This window comes from Gouania willdenowi, chromosome 20, assembly GCF_900634775.1.
Source record: "Gouania willdenowi chromosome 20, fGouWil2.1, whole genome shotgun sequence".
NCBI classification, from domain to species: domain Eukaryota; kingdom Metazoa; phylum Chordata; class Actinopteri; order Blenniiformes; family Gobiesocidae; genus Gouania; species Gouania willdenowi.
Window position 1 is genome coordinate 16,218,357 of NC_041063.1, and position 19,692 is coordinate 16,238,048.

The 19,692-nt window shown below is 39.2% G+C and overlaps 1 protein-coding gene across 3 annotated transcripts in view; it reads right to left on the reverse strand.

Moving 5' to 3' along the window:
* Positions 1-17: 17 nt before the first annotated feature.
* The window catches only part of nck1b (NCK adaptor protein 1b), a 30,762-nt gene continuing 11,087 nt past the window's right edge, over positions 18-19,692 (reverse strand). For 2 of the 3 annotated variants that reach the window (XM_028435122.1, XM_028435123.1), the window contains exons 2-5: positions 18,337-18,387; positions 16,420-16,660; positions 4,427-5,181; positions 18-3,103 (exon numbers count right to left, since the gene is read on the reverse strand). In XM_028435122.1, the coding sequence (XP_028290923.1) occupies positions 2,903-3,103; positions 4,427-5,181; positions 16,420-16,645 (1,182 nt within the window). In that variant the 5' untranslated portion in view covers positions 16,646-16,660; positions 18,337-18,387 and the 3' untranslated portion in view covers positions 18-2,902. Of the gene's footprint in view, positions 3,104-4,426; positions 5,182-14,047; positions 14,219-16,419; positions 16,661-18,336; positions 18,388-19,692 lie in introns of those variants that run through there. The other variant, XM_028435125.1, reaches the window with a different exon arrangement.

Consider the following 19,692-nt stretch of genomic DNA (forward strand, 5'->3'; position numbering starts at 1 on the left):
CAAAAGCACAAATCAGGTGATTTTATGCTGTTTATTAAGTCTTTTGAACACTCTAATAAACTCTTTCTAAACTCTTACACCTCCATAAAAACAGTATTTAATAGCATGACATTAAATTTTCACAGCACTGCCTTTTTCTCTCCCTCCACAGCATCAAACTACGGTAGTTTGCTTCACCCTCTCTCACAGAAAGCACACTCCTCCAGACAAAACAACACAGTCCAAATTTAAGCAGCACAAAAAGCACCAAAGTGTGAAAGGAAAGCCGCTTAAAAAGATTCAGATTATTCTCAGGTGGTGGTGGTGGTGGTGGTGGCCAACGCTTTGTTGATCAAAGGATCAAACACCGTCATCATGGTTACAGCTGACTTTTTATCCCCATGTCACGTGAAAGATCCCAGTAGTGAAATACTGTTAAAACATTAAAGTACAAGTGAAACATTTAACGCATCAAGGCTCTTTTTGATACATATTTAAGTGGCTTGACTTGCACAAGCTTTTACATCCAGACCAAAAAAAAAACAAACCATCCTAAACCGTCACAGTTTGTTTGTAAACAGCAGGACTTTTTAGGTCCACGTCTCAGGTTTGGGATTCTGCACATACGGCAATTCTTCTGACTGTTACATGTAGGCATTTAGAGTTCACCAAAGAAGAAGAAGCTCGACTCAGATTTAAGGTCACTTTGAAACCACAAACAGTTTAAATAAATGGAGAACGTTTTCAGCCCACATCGATATACTGTAAGGACATCCCTGTCCACCTTATTCCAGGGTACAACTTTCTGTGTTAACATAAAATGAACTATCTACCCTTTCACGACAGCATCTATACATTTATAATCAATGCATTACTTTCAGGCCTTGTGCCTTTCATTATCACATCTCCAGTAGCGCCTCCAGGAATAAGGTGAAAAAGGCTTCACAACACATCGCTCACTAATCAGCCAATTGACACACATGCAAAGCTTGAACCGAGTTGCACAAAAAGGTGACAAACAAGTGGGAAGCACGAGATAAAATAAAATAAAACTAAACACTAAACCTTTGGTTGACAAAAAGCTGTGAAGGCACATTAAAAAATCTCCTAAATCCCTTAAAGTGGAGCACGGGGCTTTAGCGGCTTTGATGCAGAGGGAGGGAGGGAGGGGCTACAGAAAGATGCTTTAAGACGGAAAATTAGGGGAAGAAAAAAAATGGAACCGGATTTCTGCAAATATTGAGGTGATTATTAGAAAAGAAAGGAAAAGGATAATTGTTTAGTATCTTGAGGCGATACAAACGTTCTGGTAGAAGCTTTTTCAGCCCCTTTATGTTTTTATGTTGTGATCAAACAATTTGTGCCATAAATAAGACTGAAGTTGCATCACTCCACCAATCACAGGCCTCCGATACGTCAGCGTTGTCCTCAAACTCTCAGAAAAACATCCAAGTCTCCTCCTCGTTCTTATTTTCTAATGTCTACGTTTTTCCCCTTTCTTTCCCGCTCACTGAAGCCTCTCCCTCCCTCTCCGTGCCACAGCTGGAGAAGCCATCATGACAGGCATCTAGATGATGATCATCATCAGCTCCCTGCCAGGCACCATCCCTACTACTGCTGCTGTGCTCTACATTCAAACGCGACTTGATCCACTTTCACTCCACAAACGCCCTTTCGCCAGAAAACCGTGTAAATAAAAGCCACATGTGCCACTTTCAGCGCGTACGATGACTAGTCGCACCTTACAGGGTTTTTAAACCATCGTTTTCAACAGTCGGATGATTTAGTGACGGAATGAAATGGCAGCAACATCAAAGACAACACGCTTTAAAAAAAAAGAAAAAGAAAAAAATCAGCCTGGTTTCCTTTCATCAGTGCTTTGCCTTAAGGAGCTACTTTTTTTCCTACTGTGGAGCATGTGGGCGTCTCCGAGGATGATGTATACATGCACAAACACGGCCTCCCAACGACCCCCCCCCCCCTCCCTCTCTTTTTACTCCAACGATCACTAATTCAAACCAGTGACATCATCCTCTGCACAGGGTGGACAGTGCTTCCATTTCCCCTCCAAAGTTACGTCTTTGAATCCGGTGCAGTTCTTTAAATGGCTGCTAATGCTAACGTTTAAGAACGTGGCGTTGATTTCAGGAAGTTTCAGAGGAAGTGTCGTGACTAGATTTCAAAATAAATCCCAAGATTGTGAGAGAAAGCGTTTTGCTGCAGAGAAACAAAGGTTTTTTTAAAAAAAAAAAAAAAAAAACCAAGGAAACCTGATGAATTCATCAGAAAATAAACTAAAGTCGCTGCACTTCTGTCCTCACAGAACTCTTTCAATAAATAACATTTGGTCACTTTACTTTTATTCGTGTTTAGCAGTAAGAGGAAGTTGTGGATTAGTGAGTCCACGACCTAAAGATGGCATTAAGACAGAAAAGAAAAGAAAAGTAGACCTCAAGGCTTTGAAGGAGATGAAGAAACCTTCAGTCAGATATTTGCTGTTTTCTGTTTATAGTTAAAAAAAAAAAAAATCTAATTTTTAAAACAAACTGTTAAAAAGATTATATATTATCAATGGAGGAAAAAAAAAAAAAAAAACTAAATGTAACTAAAAAAAATGGAGGTGGAAATACAAGATGCTGCCTATGACCTAACATCTGGATAATTTAAAATAGTCAACCAAGAGGTCTGTAGTTCCACTCCACGCAGTCTTTTAGTCTCTCCCAGGCTTTTCCTCTTGGAATGCTCACAGATCATTTAAGTCCAGATGATGCATTGTGTCTTCAGGCCTGGAGCTAAAATGTTAAAGAGTTTGAATGTCATTAACAGTGTGTGTGTGTGTGTGTGTGTGTGTGTGTGTGTGTGTGTGTGTGTGTGTGTGTGTGTGTGTGTGTGTGTGTGTGTGCGCGCGCGTGTGTGTGTGAGATCAGGAGGCAGCCAGGGCCTTGATCAGGTACAGTTTGTCCCCCTGCTCACTGGTGAAGATGGGGGCTTTTTTGTAGTGTTCCACCAGCTCCTCCATAGAGTTGAACTTGCGCTGTCCGATGCAGTAAAGGTTCTCCTTCAGCTGCACTTTGAAATGCTTGTTCTTGCTCTGAGCCTTCAGGGAGATGGAGAAGTCGTTGGGCTGCGATGGAAACAAAATGGCCACAGTTACACACAGTGACAGTTTGAAGTCTGTACGGGAGAGAAGAACGCTACGGAAACCACTCAGAGTTCACTGTCATGTGTTTTAGGAAATCCCTCTATTAAAAAAACAAAAACATGTTCTCATATTTGTTTCCACTACGACAAAAATTACTCCTAAAACAGCAGATTATTGTGTCCTGTAAACTTTAAAAGAAAAAAGGTTTTTGAATCATTTTAAGACATTCCACTTAAGGAGACTTAATCTCAGAAACACCTCAGACACAGAACGACTAAAGAAGATTCATTATGTGTTCAAAGTAAAAAAAATGTTGTGATATTTAGTATAATCTTTATAATATACAAAGTTACAAAGGAAACTTAAGAAAAACAATATTTTAGGCATTTTATTCTTTTAATTCTGCTTTAGAATTTAACGGTTACCTAACTTCAGCATCTAAATTTGGTTTTATCCCAAATTATAAGTTTTAATTCCAATTTATGTTTTACCTTTCTTTCTATTCTGTAATTTGAAAAATAAAGGAAAAATGACCAAAAGGAACAATGTCAGTCCTATAAAGATACATACATACTTAGTTTAGTCAAAATGTAGTCATCAGGACTATTTCAGCTATAGTCTAGTTTTAGTCTAATAATGTGTTACAGATAGTCGACTAAAAAATAAAGATTCAATTATTGCTCAACCTGATATTGGATGGTATCGTTTGAAAATAAACAGATTTGATGATATCGTCCCATGTGAAAAAAATCGCCATGTTTCGATTTTAATAGTCGTCAAAAATGTAAATAATTTTCTGATAATAGTTTTTAGTTAAAATTCTATATTTTTTTCCTTAAAATCAAAAAAACATGTAAAAAAAAAAAAGTCACGGTCTAGTTACTGTCACATTAAAATATGCAATGAGTCACTGGTAAGATAGTGGTTTGATAAACATTTCCAAAATATTTAACCAAATTTCCATGACTTAGTTCTGAAGATTTTTTTGCGTATGCATTTCCTGTTTTTTAGCGTACGCCAGTTAAAGTGATCTTACCCACGCACAGTTTCATAAACAAGTGAATTTGTGAGATCTCGTGATTCCCGCTCAATGATGCTGCCGATATGCAGCACTTTCACTTTGAGATAATGCTCAACATCTTTGGAGTTTAACATATTTCCAAAACTTTTTCAAAATAGTTCAAATATTCCATGACTTCCTTTTTTTGAAGTCCTTTACTTTTCCAGGAATTTCATGAGCGTGGGAACCCTGTACGTAACTATTCCTCCTCCTGTAGACAAAGGGATGAATGTGGAAGTACTGACCGATGACTCGCTGTCTCTGATGAGGAAGTCTCCCTCGGTGCCTCTCTGATTTAGCGCTACCTCGGCCTGGTGCCGCGTCACCTTCCCGTAGTACCACTCCTTCCCTGCGAAGCGCCCGCTGCCTGAGGGGGAGATGTAGTCACAGTCGGGCGTGGGTGGCCCAGCGGGCCCCGCTGTGGCTTTATGGGAGCTGGAGTCCAGGACGGTCACGTAGTTCTTGGGCACCAAGCCCAGCTGTCCGTCCGCCTTGCGGCACTTCCACCACTCCGGGTCGTTCTCAGGCTTCTCCACCACCTCCATCACCTCGCCCTTCTCAAAGTTCAGTTCCTCGTCGTTGGCCGAGCTGAACGGGTACAGCGCCTGCACCGTGTGCAGCACTTGGCTCCCGTTAGCGGTGCTGTTCACCACGGCGGCTAGCTTCTCCGTTAGGGATCCGGCCGGGTCGCAGAGCCCGCCCACGCCTCCGCCCCCCGCCGTCCCGTCCATGTCCTCCGTCACGTAGTTGGAGGGAAACCAACCGGATCGTCCGCTGTAGCTGCCTCGCCACCAGCCGTCGCTGCATTTCTCCATCACCACCACCCGTGTGCCCTTCACCAGAGACAGCTCGTCCTCACGCTCTGCCGTGTAGCTGAACTTAACCAGCGCCGGTACGTTGAGGTCATACAGCCTCTCGCCATTATCAGCGTACATGTCTGTGTCAGCGTTGGAGGCTGTGTCTCTCATGCCTCCCTTTCCTCTCTTCACCTTCCCAATTCCTAGAAACATAAGAAAATAAAATTCAGTCTGATAAATAACATCATATTACCAACCCAACCCCAACTAGGGCTGGGCGATACGAACCAAAACCAGAAAGACAATTCTGAGTTAAACTTGCTGATGTAAAATGCCACATATCTTGATATTTTTTTCTCAATGCCCATAAACAATATAAAATTTGATGTTTTTAACTCAATAATGTCTTACCAGACAGACAATTCTGGAATAAAATAGAAAACTTGATATATCTTGAAGTCATTCGTGTATTTTTGTTGCACTTTTCTGGCACATTTATTAACAAACAGCTGCACAATATGTGCGACTTTTGGCTTTTCCCCAATAAGCAGGTGTGAGTGAGTTCTGTAATGTGACTTGTTTAGGGGAAGTTCTGGGTTAGTACACATAAATCCATCTAACTGTGCTTTTCATGCTGTTCTGACAATTAACACAAGCAGCGACTCTTAAGCGAGTATTTTAATACAAAAAAAGATATAAAATATATATCTCTGAAAAATGGAAAAATTGTAAAGAAGGACACTATTTGACTGTATTCTATGAATAATATAAAATACCAGTATGATGTGATTTGTACTGTGTGATTGTATAAATAAAAACAAGTTAAAAAATATAGATATATCTCGAAATAGTTGATAGTGTAATTTTTAATATCGCCTAAATAGAAAACTTGATATATCTTGAATCACGATGTTGCCCAGCTCTAACCAGGGTTGGGGACTATTGCAATTGTAATTGTGTAATTGATAAATCACAATTATACCATAATTGTAATTAACAAAACTGTTGCAGCTCTTAATTAAATTGTAATTGAGTTTAAATAATTGACTTTGTAATTGCCATGAAAATTCTATAAAAATTGTCAATTATAGTTTAACGCAAAACTGGGGAACCATGTTACAGTTCTATACATATGTAGTTAATTATTACAATATGTTTCACACCAAGTTTTTCCATATTTTACCATTTCAAATAATAAAAATCTACACCCTCAGCAAAAATATTAAAACCTGTATTTTCATTGATTAGGAAGCCTAACAAGGTAATCAATATATAGAAAAGAAATTAGAAATTGTTTTTAGTGTACAGCTGATTTAGGACCGTTATCATAATAGATGCTAACAGAAAGCTAACACAAGAGGAAAGCTAACTTTTATTAGGGTATTTATTTCATGCTCAGTAATTGTGATTATTTGCAATTGAAACTTAGTAACTGAGAACGTAATTGTAACTGAAAAATGTAATTGACCCCAACCCTGGCTCTAACCCCAACTCATTATTTTATTCTTTATATTTTTCATGCTAATCAAACTTTGCTTCACTGTGTGGATGCCGAATACGTCACAAGCATAAGCAGCAGTGAAACGCCGTCTGTCATCAGACGATATCCAGAAACAGACGCAGAAAGCTTTTTATCTTTCCTCCAAGTAGAAGCAATCATTTATCTCAAAAAGTGGAACATCTTCACAGAAATATTTCTCTCTTAGCCCAACAGAAGCAGAGCAAGCCTCAACTGAGCAATACAACAACCCCTAAAGCTTTCACATACTAATCATCATTGTGCACACACACATACACGCACACGCACATGCACACACTCTTCCAAATCCAAAAACATTCTTTGGGATTAGGTCGAGGTGAATAGGAAACAAAGAAAAACAAAAGCTGGCATGATGGGGGAATAAAAGATGATGCAGTTGGTTTAATTGGGACATAACCAACAGAATGAAAAACCTCAAGCCGTGTCCTCTGGAGCAGCTAATTTACACACTGATTATTCACTACACAGATTTAACCAAGACTCTGTGGACAAAAAGGAGTCACTTTTCACTGTTGCTAATCATACTGAACTAATCACCTCAGCTGCTCAACAATACCGCTTTATATCAATATTTGCTCCCACTTCTGCCAACTCTCCACTTCCAATCCTGTTAACCATTTAGCATCTGAGCTAGAACCAAGTAGAACATGTGAGTAACATCCAACATGTCTCAGAAGTGTTTTTAGGTTTAGAGATAGGCCTGGGCAATATATCGAGATATAAAAAAATTACAATATCACCAAAAACGATACAGTTTTATTTTAGATCTCATTTTGAATTAAAATCCTCATTTTAGGAGTCGCTGCTTTCACTACTTTTCAGAACAACATGAAAAGCAGTTAGATGGATCGCTGAGTGCGTCCTAAACAAGCCATACTACAAAACTCACTCACACGTGCTGTCCCTTAGAGGAGAAAAGGCCAAATGTGGTGCATATTGTGCAGCCGTTTGTTAATAAATGTGCCAGAAATACACAAAAGGACAAGAAAAATACACCAAATGACAAAAAAAAAAAAATAAGGTAAAACAAAAATACACAAAAGTACACCAAATGACTCAAAAAAACACAAGGTATACATAAAAATACACAAAAGGACAATAAAAATACAGAAAAAGGCAAAAAAAAAACTACTACAAAATAAACAAAAATACATAGAATGACTCAAAGATATATCGAGTTTTCTATTTTCTGGTTAGACTTTATAGAGTTGAAAACATTAAGGTTTATATCGCCATTTAGAGAAAAAATATTGAGGGATGAATTTTGGTCCGTATCACCCAGCCCTAGTTGGGGAATCACCAAAACGTTGGAATAATCTTAAAGCCAAGTGAAGCGCAAAGACGGCCATAAACAATGTTTTGAATCATAAAGTAAACATGTGGTTAAACAGGCCAGAGGCTGACTGCAGGATTACGTCTATTCCTTGGCACTGGAGCCATGAGGTCAAGCTCTGGATGGCTGATGGTCGTCATGTTACTGGTGTGTTGATGGCCGTTTCAAACACACTCATGTATCTTGAAGTAGATGGATACAGCGGGGCGTTTATGCCAATGTTAAAACTGATGAGACGGGAAACTCACACCAACATTATGACTAACCAGACTGAAGTAGAGGCCTTGATTTCTACTGCTTGCGTAGTCAGAAAACAGCTGGGTGAAATTACATAGCGCAGTGAGATGCAGTCTTTAAGGACATGTTTGTATTCTCACAGTGAAACATGAGACACATGTGGTGCGGTGCGTACGCCCTACCCCACATACAGCCTGACTGAAAGGTGTCTGAGTCAAGGAGCAGACAAATTTCACGGTGGCGCTGAGAGTCGACGTCAAATTGCTTCCAGGTAGAGCCTGTTATTAGCTACGCCACTGTACATAACTACAGGCTCAGGGCAGGGTGTTAAAAGCTGATGTCTGTTGGGTCACGATGGATAGCGCACCAATGCTTGTTATGAAGTGTTTGGGGGGAGGAAAGCAATCACACCCCCAAGATAACGCCCATAGATAACACACAGAAAAACCATACAAAAACATTTTAAATGTGTCTCATTTTAGGTTTTATATTAAAATGAGCACAAGTGGATAATCTTTAGCATTTAAAGCTCTTAACATGACCCGGAAATGGCAACTTTTGAAGATCTGGGCCCTGCAGAGTTCCATAACTATGAATACCAAAGTAAACAGATTTAGTCTATGTCTGAGAAGTAAGTTAACACTAAAACAATGAAAGCATACAAAGCACCATCAAAACTACGGCAGCTACTGCGTGCTGTGAAAAACTACATACAATTTTCGGCAACACTTTTATACATAAGGCTGACATTATGCTGTCATTATTATGATGTGACAACTGTCATTAGCATGAATAAGGTGTCATGAAGGCTGTCATTAAGTGTTGTTCACTACCCTAACCTTAACTCTACCTAACCCCACTAGATCCCTCCACCTAACTCAAAAAATGCAACCATAGCTCCAAAGGTGTCATAATTTAGTGAACAACACTTATTGACAGCCTCCATGACAGCTCATTCATGCAAATGACAGATAATGACGGCGTAATGTCAGACTTATTTATACAACTTTAAGTAAAGTGTTACCCAAGGATAGACTGATTAACAACCGGGCCGATTATTCAGCATTTTGATACATATTGCCATTGTCTCCAGCATTGTGCCACTCACCCGACTGGTTACACACAAAGCCACAGCTTGAGTAACAGCCAATCAGCAGTGAAAGCTGTAAGCAGCACCTAAACACACACTAGCAGATAAGAAATATATAAAGTAAGTTAAGGCAGCAGACGCTCCCAAAATTGTAATAACCATCCCAGTCATCTACAAATCAACTGCTAGTAACTTTAAAGTCAGCTTAATAACATTTTTATAAACATAAGCAGCAGCTCGGCTTGTTTGTTTGTGTCCGTCTAAACACGCTGTCCATAAAGCAGATTCTGTCGGAGAGACTGGACCAAAAAGTCCTGGTAAGTTCACTGCAGTCTTTTTCACTCATAGGATTGTTTAGGATACATTATCGCTGCTATTCCCTGTAATTTCCGTAATTTCTACCAGCAGTTTTCCGGTACCGCTCCTGTAGTCCACAAACAGGCAGGATCAGTCCTGAAATAATACATATTTTTGATACAGCCAGGATCGCTCCGGACTTGATACGGGAGGGACCAATAAATCTTATCAGCTCACATCTCATTGTTAAATCCATCCTGTCCGACTGTGTGCAGGGTGCTTTAATCACTTCAAACAAGGTTGCTGATAGTATTAACAGGGAAATAGTCAGTGATATTATTATCATAATGTTTCTAGTTTGTTTTTGTTTTTTCGCACCATCCACCAAATCACATTCCTCGTATGGTTTTAAACTCTACTTGGCCCATAAAGCTTTTCTGATTCTGGTAATGGCAAGAAGTGTGTCACATGAGAAGCTGACCGCACCTTTAAAATGTTGAAAGTCTGTTTATTAAACCGTTGCGTAGTAAAGTAATTTACCGGTAAACAAAGTTACAGCTGATATCCGGAGTTTCTCAATGTCCCGCCCTAAACAGCTCCACTTCCTCCCACTAGCATCCTTGACTACTAATAATCAGTATCAGCCCTGAAAAATACAATCTCTCTATGACGACAATTCTTTTTCTTACTCAATTCTTGGGTAAAAGGCCAGTTAAATAGTTTGCACTGGAACGTATTGTCTCTTGCAACATCACATGCTTTCTCCTGAGCATTTCTTTAGAACGGAACGAAGAGGAAGGAAATCGTATTGCCTCACCGACTGCTAAATCACAGCCAACGGCAGAGATGATTGTCACCCTTTGGAAAACGTAACTTTTTGTTTAGATGAGCTGTTGGCGTCACTAGAAGTGTGGTGGAGTTTGTTTGGCCGTCAGTGACGAACAGGAACCACAAGCTTTTTAAAGCCAGCTTCTCCACGTTGACCGACTGCCCATTGTCTGCTGCGGCCCTTTTGACCTGTTGGTTTCCCTCCATTCCAGTGCTCTTCCTTTGTGGACGACAACACCCCGCGTCAGCCTGTCTAATGCTTTACCGTCACCCTGCTAGCAACCAGAATTAAAAATAACAGACTTTAAAATAAGTCCCCATCACAAAATGGCTGTTTGGCAAAGAAATACAGATTAAGTATTGTTAAAGCAAGTTTATATCATGGTATTAGCTCCAATGTGACATTTGTCTGGAACATCCAGCTGTAACCTTCAGCATTATGGTCAGGTGTAATTAAGAGCATTCTTAGAAAATAGACATTCAGGAAAACGCTCTTTGAAGAATACAAAATTAAATTTTTTTTTAGTATTTTATCCAATGGAAATGACTATTGAATACCTTTTTAAAACAGTTTAAGCGTTAATTCCTTTCCTAACCTATACTTGAGAATCACTGTGCTATAATTCTTGCATATTTAATGACTTGAGTGAGTCATGCAGACCTAATGGAGCATTACTTGAGTAATGTTCTGCTTTCTTTAGTCACTCCAGTGTTTGATGGCTTTTTGGCAACACTGAGTTCTTCCTCTCTCTGCTGTCGAGGGCTTTAGATGTTGCAGACATCCATCTTTGAAATGCAGCAGAACCTGCAGTGGACACCCACAGAGCTCTGTTCATTTACCTCCCTGATAGTTCAACGTTACCACGATTTAAAAAAACAACACAACTATATTTACACCTCCAACAGAAGATTAGATGGTCTGCTGGGATAGCCCTGATTTTTGTTTTAGTTGTTCTGTATTGATACAGCAGCTACTTTAGTGAGGAACACACCATTTACAAAAAGTTTTTTTTTTTTTTTTTTAGGCTTTAAGTGAAATTCTACAAATTACATGAAATGCTTCAACCTTTAAATCCAACATTTGAGATCCCATTTATGGTTGTTAGATGTTGAAATGTTCTGGTTTGATGACAGTTTGTATTACCAGCCCCTCTTATCACACGGTTCACATTTTACCATGAGACCGAGACCTTCAAGGACGCACGAGGAAACATTTTGTGTCTCTTCCAGACATAAATACTGAAATGGCCTACTTTCATGACTTTACTTCCCTTTTAGGAATTTCAAAGAGTTTCCAAGTTAAATATTGATCAAATGTGTAGTATATTCCTTAGTACTAATGTTTAAGTTATAGGAATAAAAATAGTTTAAATTTCAAGGTTCCTACAGCTTCAGTCAAATTAAATTCGACTTTTTAATGCCATTTGAAATTCAATTTAAGACCAACTTCACAGTAAACACAATTGGGGGGAAAAAACACCACATGAATTAAATAAGGTTAGGGTCAATTTTTTCCAGTGTCTAATGCAGATGTGCAACTAGTGGCCCCCAAAGTAAACACACAAAAAAACAGTAAAATACACAAATAAAAGACTAAAATAATCTAAATCACTCTAAAAACACATACAAAAATAGCCAGAAATCTATGACAAAACAAAAATACAAAAACATGAACAAAAATCTTCGTTGGACAGACATTTTCTGTTAAATCTACAATTCCCCTGGTTGTTGAAAGTCCCGCTGCAACCACGTCACTGTTTTGTAGTTGGTTCCCCTGTCGTGATTGCGCAATGTTACGGTAATAATATATTTTTCAAAAAATTAATGTTACCATTTATTTTTAAATGTGAGACTAGTTACAATCATAAAATTATACTTGTGTTAAAATGTAATACTTCTGAAACATTGATTTAAGACATTTTAATGACAATTAATGCCTTCATTTTAGATACATGAATAAAATGCCTTTGAAGATCCGCAGGAACCCTGTAATTAAATGTAAATTTCCTCATGAACTTCAGAACTTATGTTGTGTGAAACTAAAAATGTGTACTAAATATAGCATAAAATGTGAAATATTTCAGATCGTATTAATATTACTTTGCGCTTGTGACAAAAGTTGCGCAATCTAACACAATGGGTATTTTCTAAGAAGCTGACACCACTTCTCACTTCTATTCAAGCATTTCTTAAAGAAAGAAAAAGAAGGAAAACTCAAAAGACGGGATGACAAAACACAAGCAGCACAACACTCGACTCCCCCACTAATCTCCTGATTGTTAATAACAGCAATCCGGGAATTGGGACTAAAAGCTGTCAGAGTTCCATATAATTCGTCAAGACTGCGCACAATGATTCAACATCCTAACTTCTCGCTTCCTCTTTGGCTTGCACTTCTCCAAAGTGGAGAGAGAAATGTGGCTTAAATTAGAGTTTCCGCTCGCTGGGGAGGCTGAGAAACAGGAAGGGAGGGGAGAGAGAGGGAGAGAGAGAGAGAGACATGTCTAACAGCACTGAGTTTACACAGACAAAATGTTTGTTGGCTCATCTCTAAGTCGTTCCCATCTCTTTACACTCCCTGGATTCACACACACACACACACGCACACACACACAGAGAGAGAGAGAGAGAGAGAGAGAGTAGGGGACGATAGACAGGGACAGAAGAAGATACCACTCAGCAGTTACAAGGCCAGATTACAGTGAGGGTGTGCGCCAGGCTTTTGAACAGGGGTGTCAGCGTGGCTGTAAAGTATCAACGACCCACGGTGCTGTCCCGGGATGTGACATTCCTCTGATAACTAGCCGAGGTGCGGGAGATGGGAGCCCAGGTCCCATCAATCAGCAGAGACCCCCTTCCTCCTCTCAGCACAATGACTACAGTGTTCTACACCAGCACCCAGCCACCCTCCAACTGTAGCTTATGGTGGTTACACTGGTGGAAGGGGATCCCCTCCCACAGTGTGTGAAAGCTTGTCCCGAGTGTCGTATAAAAGCACCCATACACACCCCCCCGACACACCACCACACACACACACAGCATATGTCTTGAGATATTCCTAAAAGGGGTGGGGGGTTCAAGCATGATAATGTAATCCACCAAGTTACAGCCCACTCCCTGGGACAAACGAGAGAAAGAAAAGATAAAGTAACTCTGTGTGTGTGTGTGTGTGTGTGTGTGTGTGTGTGTGTGTGTGTGTGTGTGTGTGTGTGTGTGTGTGTGTGTGTGTGTGTGTGTGTGTGTGTGTGTGTGTGTGTGTGTGTGTGTAAAAGAAAGAGGCAGAAGGATTCCTCGAGCAATTACAGGCTTCAGCTCAGCAGACTTTCAAAAAGCATATCCACCCAGTCTCTGCAGCGGCACACACACACACACACACACAGAAACACACACACACTCAAACACACACACACTCAAACACCCACGGCCTCAAAAGCTGTTCAGACGCCTTCTCACACTCTCCCTGGCAGCAGCAACATGTCAGTACAGAAAAGAAAAAAATCTGTGTCTTCCTGGCTGCTCTAAATCCTCAATATTCAGTTAGAACTGACGCTTAACCACACATTTAAGAAAAAAAAAAAAAAAGCAAAAAAGCAGAGTGGGAATTTAGGGAGGGAGGGAAAAACAAACCGGCTACTGCTCTACAAAGTCATAAAAGATTAGGAGACACTTCAATAGTTTTAACTAACAAAACAAGTTCAACCAACGTTAGAGAGCTACTGAAAAAGAGAAAAGTTAATCACTCACGAAAGAAATGTTTGAATAGGTTAGCCATTTCCATTTTGGGCTGGCCGTCGCTCTGCCTCTTCCCGGGCCCTGCTCTCTTCCCACTGCAGCTAGTGAGTTATTCCATGTGAACACCCAAAGAGCTGGGTGCAGCCTACTCCTTTCACCATGTGTTCAGGCTTAGCCAATGAGAACCCAGGACAGAGAGGCCTCCAGTCCAGCACTGGAAGGCAGAGTACAGAGGCCTCTTGGAGAGGGGAGGGGGGAGGGAGGAGGAGGGGGTGGAAACTAAGGGAAAGACCAAAAGAAAAAAAGAAACGAGAAGAAAGAGGCAAAAAGTGACGAGCTGGTTCCTCAAAGGCAGTCGATAGGGAGCCGGTCTTGTGTTAGCAAGCACGCTAAACAGTAGGAATATCTGCAAGGATGCAGGAGTGGTGGTGGAGTGAGTCAGCAAGTGCTCAGTGTCACATGACTGCAGTTGTTTGTAGAAACACACTCCGAACTTTAGTTTATAACCAACACAGAAACGCACGCAACAACAAAACTGAGCTATCACTCACTCAGGCATTCTGTTAAATAACTACAACACAACTCACCCAGCAACAGCACAGTAAAAGCAAGAGATGGTCTAACATGACATACAATGCGGTCTCCATGCTGCCTCCCTCATTGTGGAAAAACACACCCATCCATCCACCAAATTCCCTCGAAAGCATTTACTACTAAAAACAGCACAAATCATGCTGGTTAGAACTGAATTAGCTTTTAAAACAAGGGTTGGAGTGGAGTAAAAGGATATTTCACATTTGTCTGTGCTCTGAGGTCATAATTGTGAGTGAGACATAACTTCCCTCTGCGTCATCCATGCAGCTGTTCACCTGAACCACTTAATCAATGGGCACGGTGACAGGTGGGAAGTCATTGGGAGAAGTCTCGGCTGGGCTCTGCTTTATGCAAACGCTCCAGCATACGCACACACTACACATAACACATGAAAGAATAAACCCAAACACTTGAGGGATAATCAGACAATAAGTACAGTATCTTATATACTCGTGCCAGGCAAAAACAATCATTTCTCCAGGTCTGACTGATTGCACTTTTAAAGATTATGCAGAGAGTATCAAGTTCATACATCCCACAGATGAATGATTTGTAAACACAGCAGTCCAGTGCCTTAGACAGACTGAAGGCTACAATTTAATCAGCACCCTGTTATTTCAGAGGTTCACCTACATAGAGCATGTCAGCTAATTGATCAAAAACATTCCCCAATTTCCACTAACTGGGTCGAATTAATGCGTTTTTAAGTAATCACATAAGGTGCAGTGGAAGCTTGAAAAAAGCCAACCAGTCCAGTTTTCTGTCAAACAGTTCCAGATAAGCCAAGTCTAAAGATTATTACTGTAGTGTGAATCAATAAAGATTTCTGTAAAGAAGTGGTTCCTAAACTGGGGGGCGTGACGTCATGAAGCGGGGAATGGGGGGGGGGGGAACCAGCCTTGCTCAAAACTGAATGTGAAAAATATCGTTGCACTCAAATAACTTTCTTATTACCACTGTGAAATGTGATAGCACATTTTCTGTTGTTTTAGAAGAATAATAGTCAGATATTTTTGCTTTGCTTTTTAGCTAAAGCATGCTGTGAAAATAATGCACCATATAAATGCAAGATCATTATTATTATTATTATTATTATTATTGTTCTAGAGTAACGGGTGTCACACTGGGTGACATAATATCTTTTTTTTTATTGCTGGAAATGTATTGCAGGTTTCCCTTGCTTTCAGAAGACCACTGAGCTAGAACTAAAAGACAAGACTATAGGTTACATCAGAAATGACCAAAAAGGTTTTAAAGGAAACGGTATGAACGGTATTTTATAGTAAAGAAAAGGACACATTTAGTATAATATACACTAAACTTAATTTTCTAGTCAGGTTTTTGACCAGGGGATCTCAATTATCTTTGATGGATGTTTACTTTATTAATCCCAAATAGGAAAGTGTCGGGCTCGTTGGAGAGCATACACTGGTCACTGGTCTTTGCAATTTGAGATGCTCAGATTTTGTCATGTGATGCTGACAAAGAAATCCGTTCTCAAACCTGTATCTTCACAAAGCTTCAATATGTTTGTACAGGAGGAAAATTATATTGATAGAAATTAACTTGAAAATCTCATCCTAATCCCAACAAACTAGCCGTTAAAGTCAATTTAAAACACAAGTCCTCAGAATTATGCTTTAGTTGAAGGGATGGTACTGTTTGAAACATTAACTATATATAAGATTGGTCAGGCAACATTACATACCACTTTCTACCAACTGAGAAAATGTCGGCCATTGAACAAGCAATGCATTTGGTTTCGCTGTGATGACTTTTTTTTTTTTTACCTAGTGTATCTTTGAGGTTCTTGACGATGGAGGCTTTCCTGGCGCTGTTTTTCCTCTCCACGTAGTTAGAAGGCACAAAGCCTGTCTTGTTGGTGGCGTTTCGGACCCTCCACCATGATTTGGAGTCATCGAGGAGCCACAGGCGCTCGTTTTTCTTGATGTCCAGCTCTTGGTCCTGCTGGGCCATGTAGTCAAACTTGGCGATGACAATCACCTCTTCCGCCATCTTGCACGAGGTACACTAATAGATACAGGAAACATGGGAGCCATAACAACAAGTTGTTTAACTTTAACTAACAAAGCTGTTAATTTTCAATATAAATTACAAAAATTTAACATTGAAAAACTCAATTCGACCAATTAATTTCATCCATCAAATAACTTTCATCCTTTTCTATTCATTTTTGGGCAGATGAATTCCCACAATTTTTGATGGATGTAAATATACAGGGCTTTAAATTAACTTTTTAGATCACCAGTCAGCATGGATAGTAGATTCTTAAAGTTACCAGCCAACCAGATTTTCCACCAGCCAATTTTTTTCCAGCAAAAATAAACCCAATTATGAGCCACATAATAGATTTAAGCAGTTTTTATTTTAGTTGATTGCCGAAATATATTAAAATGGAAAAAATATAAACATTTAATTCAAAAACAATGTTGTAACAATGCCTAAAAGGTGCAATATGGAACTGGGTGTGTTGGAGAAGTGAACCTTTTATAAAGTATGTTCTCATAACTTAATAAACAAACTTAACTCAAATGAAAATTGGATCCCTGGAAGTTCCTGGAACACTGTTTAAAGTTAGCTAAAGAATAGAAGTAATCACTAATCAGTCCTAAGAATGAAATGCACTGTAGAGAAAAAAATGTTTTACTAGCATGCATGCTTAATGTAAATAAATCCCACTCCCCACAAACTGTATAGTGCACATTTTAAAAGTGAACAAATGGTGGAATACCAGCCACTCACAACCCGACGTCCATTTAGTAATAAAACTCTTCAATTTCTTCTGTTTTTCAGATCCTCTTTCATCTTCATTTTCCCCTGTGTCGATAGCAGCTTTCCTTTTATGCAGTTCATGAATATCTCCACATGTTTGTTTGTTTTTCCCAGCTAATTTTACAAAGTATTTTCAGATCCTATTGTTTGTTTTGCACCGTTCTGTTTGTCTTCTCCGATACCAAACCATAACAATCATGCTAACGTAAGCACGTAGCCAATTGTTGAATGACACGTCAAGACATAGTGTTCATGGGAAATGTAGGATTAGTACAACAAGCGGTGTTGCCAGATACACATTATGTTTTAAAGTCTAAACACAATAAACAACCCTCAAATTTCTTGGCAGAAAACAGCCCAATCTGGCAACAATGACTTTCTGCAGCCCTGCCGATAGTGGTGTTTCATCCTTCACCAGCCAAAATGGCTAGCAACGCTACAATGTTACCTGCCAAAGTTAATTTTTACCCACATTTGGTGGGTTGGGAGGTGTTCATTTAAAGCCCTGCAATTAGATATAAATATATATTTTTAATGTATCATCTTTATCACTTAATACATTGTAACTTATCTGCAAAATAATTGTTTATTACGACTATTTTTGCCTTTTCATGGATGGATTTGAGATGAGTATGGAGTTTGTAGCTGGATGTGGATAGAGAAAAATATCAGATGTTTGTGATAAATAAGGAGACTTTTCAAGTGACTGCAACAATGCAATTAAATTTAAATACATGGAAACTCACATGTTTAAAGCTTTGTTTTAAAGACACTTCAGCCTGAAGGTTCCAAAGATTTCTATTCGTTTCCTCTGTCTGCTCCAACATCACACATTTTTTTTCTTTTTTACCTTATCTGCTCTCAGCACAACTGACAGTCTGAAAGTAAAATTAGAAACTGATTAATATTCATACCTGTACTGCATCAAAGCTGAGAATTTCAAGGGCTCTCACACTTCCGCTGGCCTAAAAAAACAAAAACAAAACATTTAGAATGCTTTTGTAACGTATTTTAAAAATGTTTTTTTTTTTTTTTAGTAAAGACATTGTTATTGCTCACATTTAAAGATAACTTTTATTATCCCCACAAAGGGGAAATCCATTGGCTCATTGACTTGCCCCAACAGAAGAAGAGGCCAATAAGCAATTATCCCATTGCTCGGTCACTGCTAACATTGCACTTCCACAGTTAAGTCTGTAATCTTGAAAACAACAAACAAAAGAGACTATTCTCTACGAACTTCTCTGTAAATGTACACAGTCGATGTTTCCTCTGAAAAATCCAAGCCAACAATTGTCCTGTGTGGGAGGAATAAATGAGAACCTGGGATGTGGGAGGAGAGGAAAGACTTGCAGAGTAAAGCTTTCACTGAGCGATAATGTAGATTAGAAGATCACCAAAGGTTCTGTAGTTTGAAGGCTATCTAGTCTGCAGCAGTATATGCTTAGTTTGTTTTGGCTGCTTCTTTCTTACAGTGTTGCACAAGTGCCCCAGGCAGTCTAAAATGGTCTGTTTTTGTAGCACTGTGAAATCCTGTATGTCCTTTAACAATGACTGCATTCACTACAACAGGTCTTATGATGCTCATAACATCAGCACTTTTCAGACATGCTCGAGTAAAACTACTGATGGAGGAAGTGAAAAACCAATAAGAGTAAGATGTTACTCTGTTAATAGGATAAATGCAGTGCAAAATGGAAATGATGGGAGTTTCTATTCTCCAACTATCCTCATGACGACTCAGGAACCAGGCACTGACCTCATCGATGGAGAGATCTAGTTTAAATTCAAAACAGCCGAGTCTACAGCTGGCCTTCAGATTGTTCAAGAACCTGATCTAAAGCAAACATGAGTGAGAGCAGGCGAGGTAAATTACTTTTGGAAAAGGAGTGAAAATAGTCATTTAAATAGATAAAACTCAAAGCTTAAAGCAGCCAAACTCCTGAGCATTAGGATGCTCAATCTACTTATGAAATGGCACACAGAACATTGAATAACAACTGCTTTGTACTACAGTCTGTGGCCCTAATGTGTGTTCTAAATAAATCAATAAATAAAACAAGTCAAACTGAGGGTGTCCCAATCGGATATTGATAACAGATTAGGGTCCGATATCAGCAAAAAATTAGTAAAATTTAAAATCTACAGTATAATATATATTGTATTTATTGAGGTAATTTTTCAGGGTATTATAATTTATTTATTTATATTGAGGTGCCTCGATCCGATATCAAATATCGGTCCGATATCAGCCTGAAAATATCGGATAT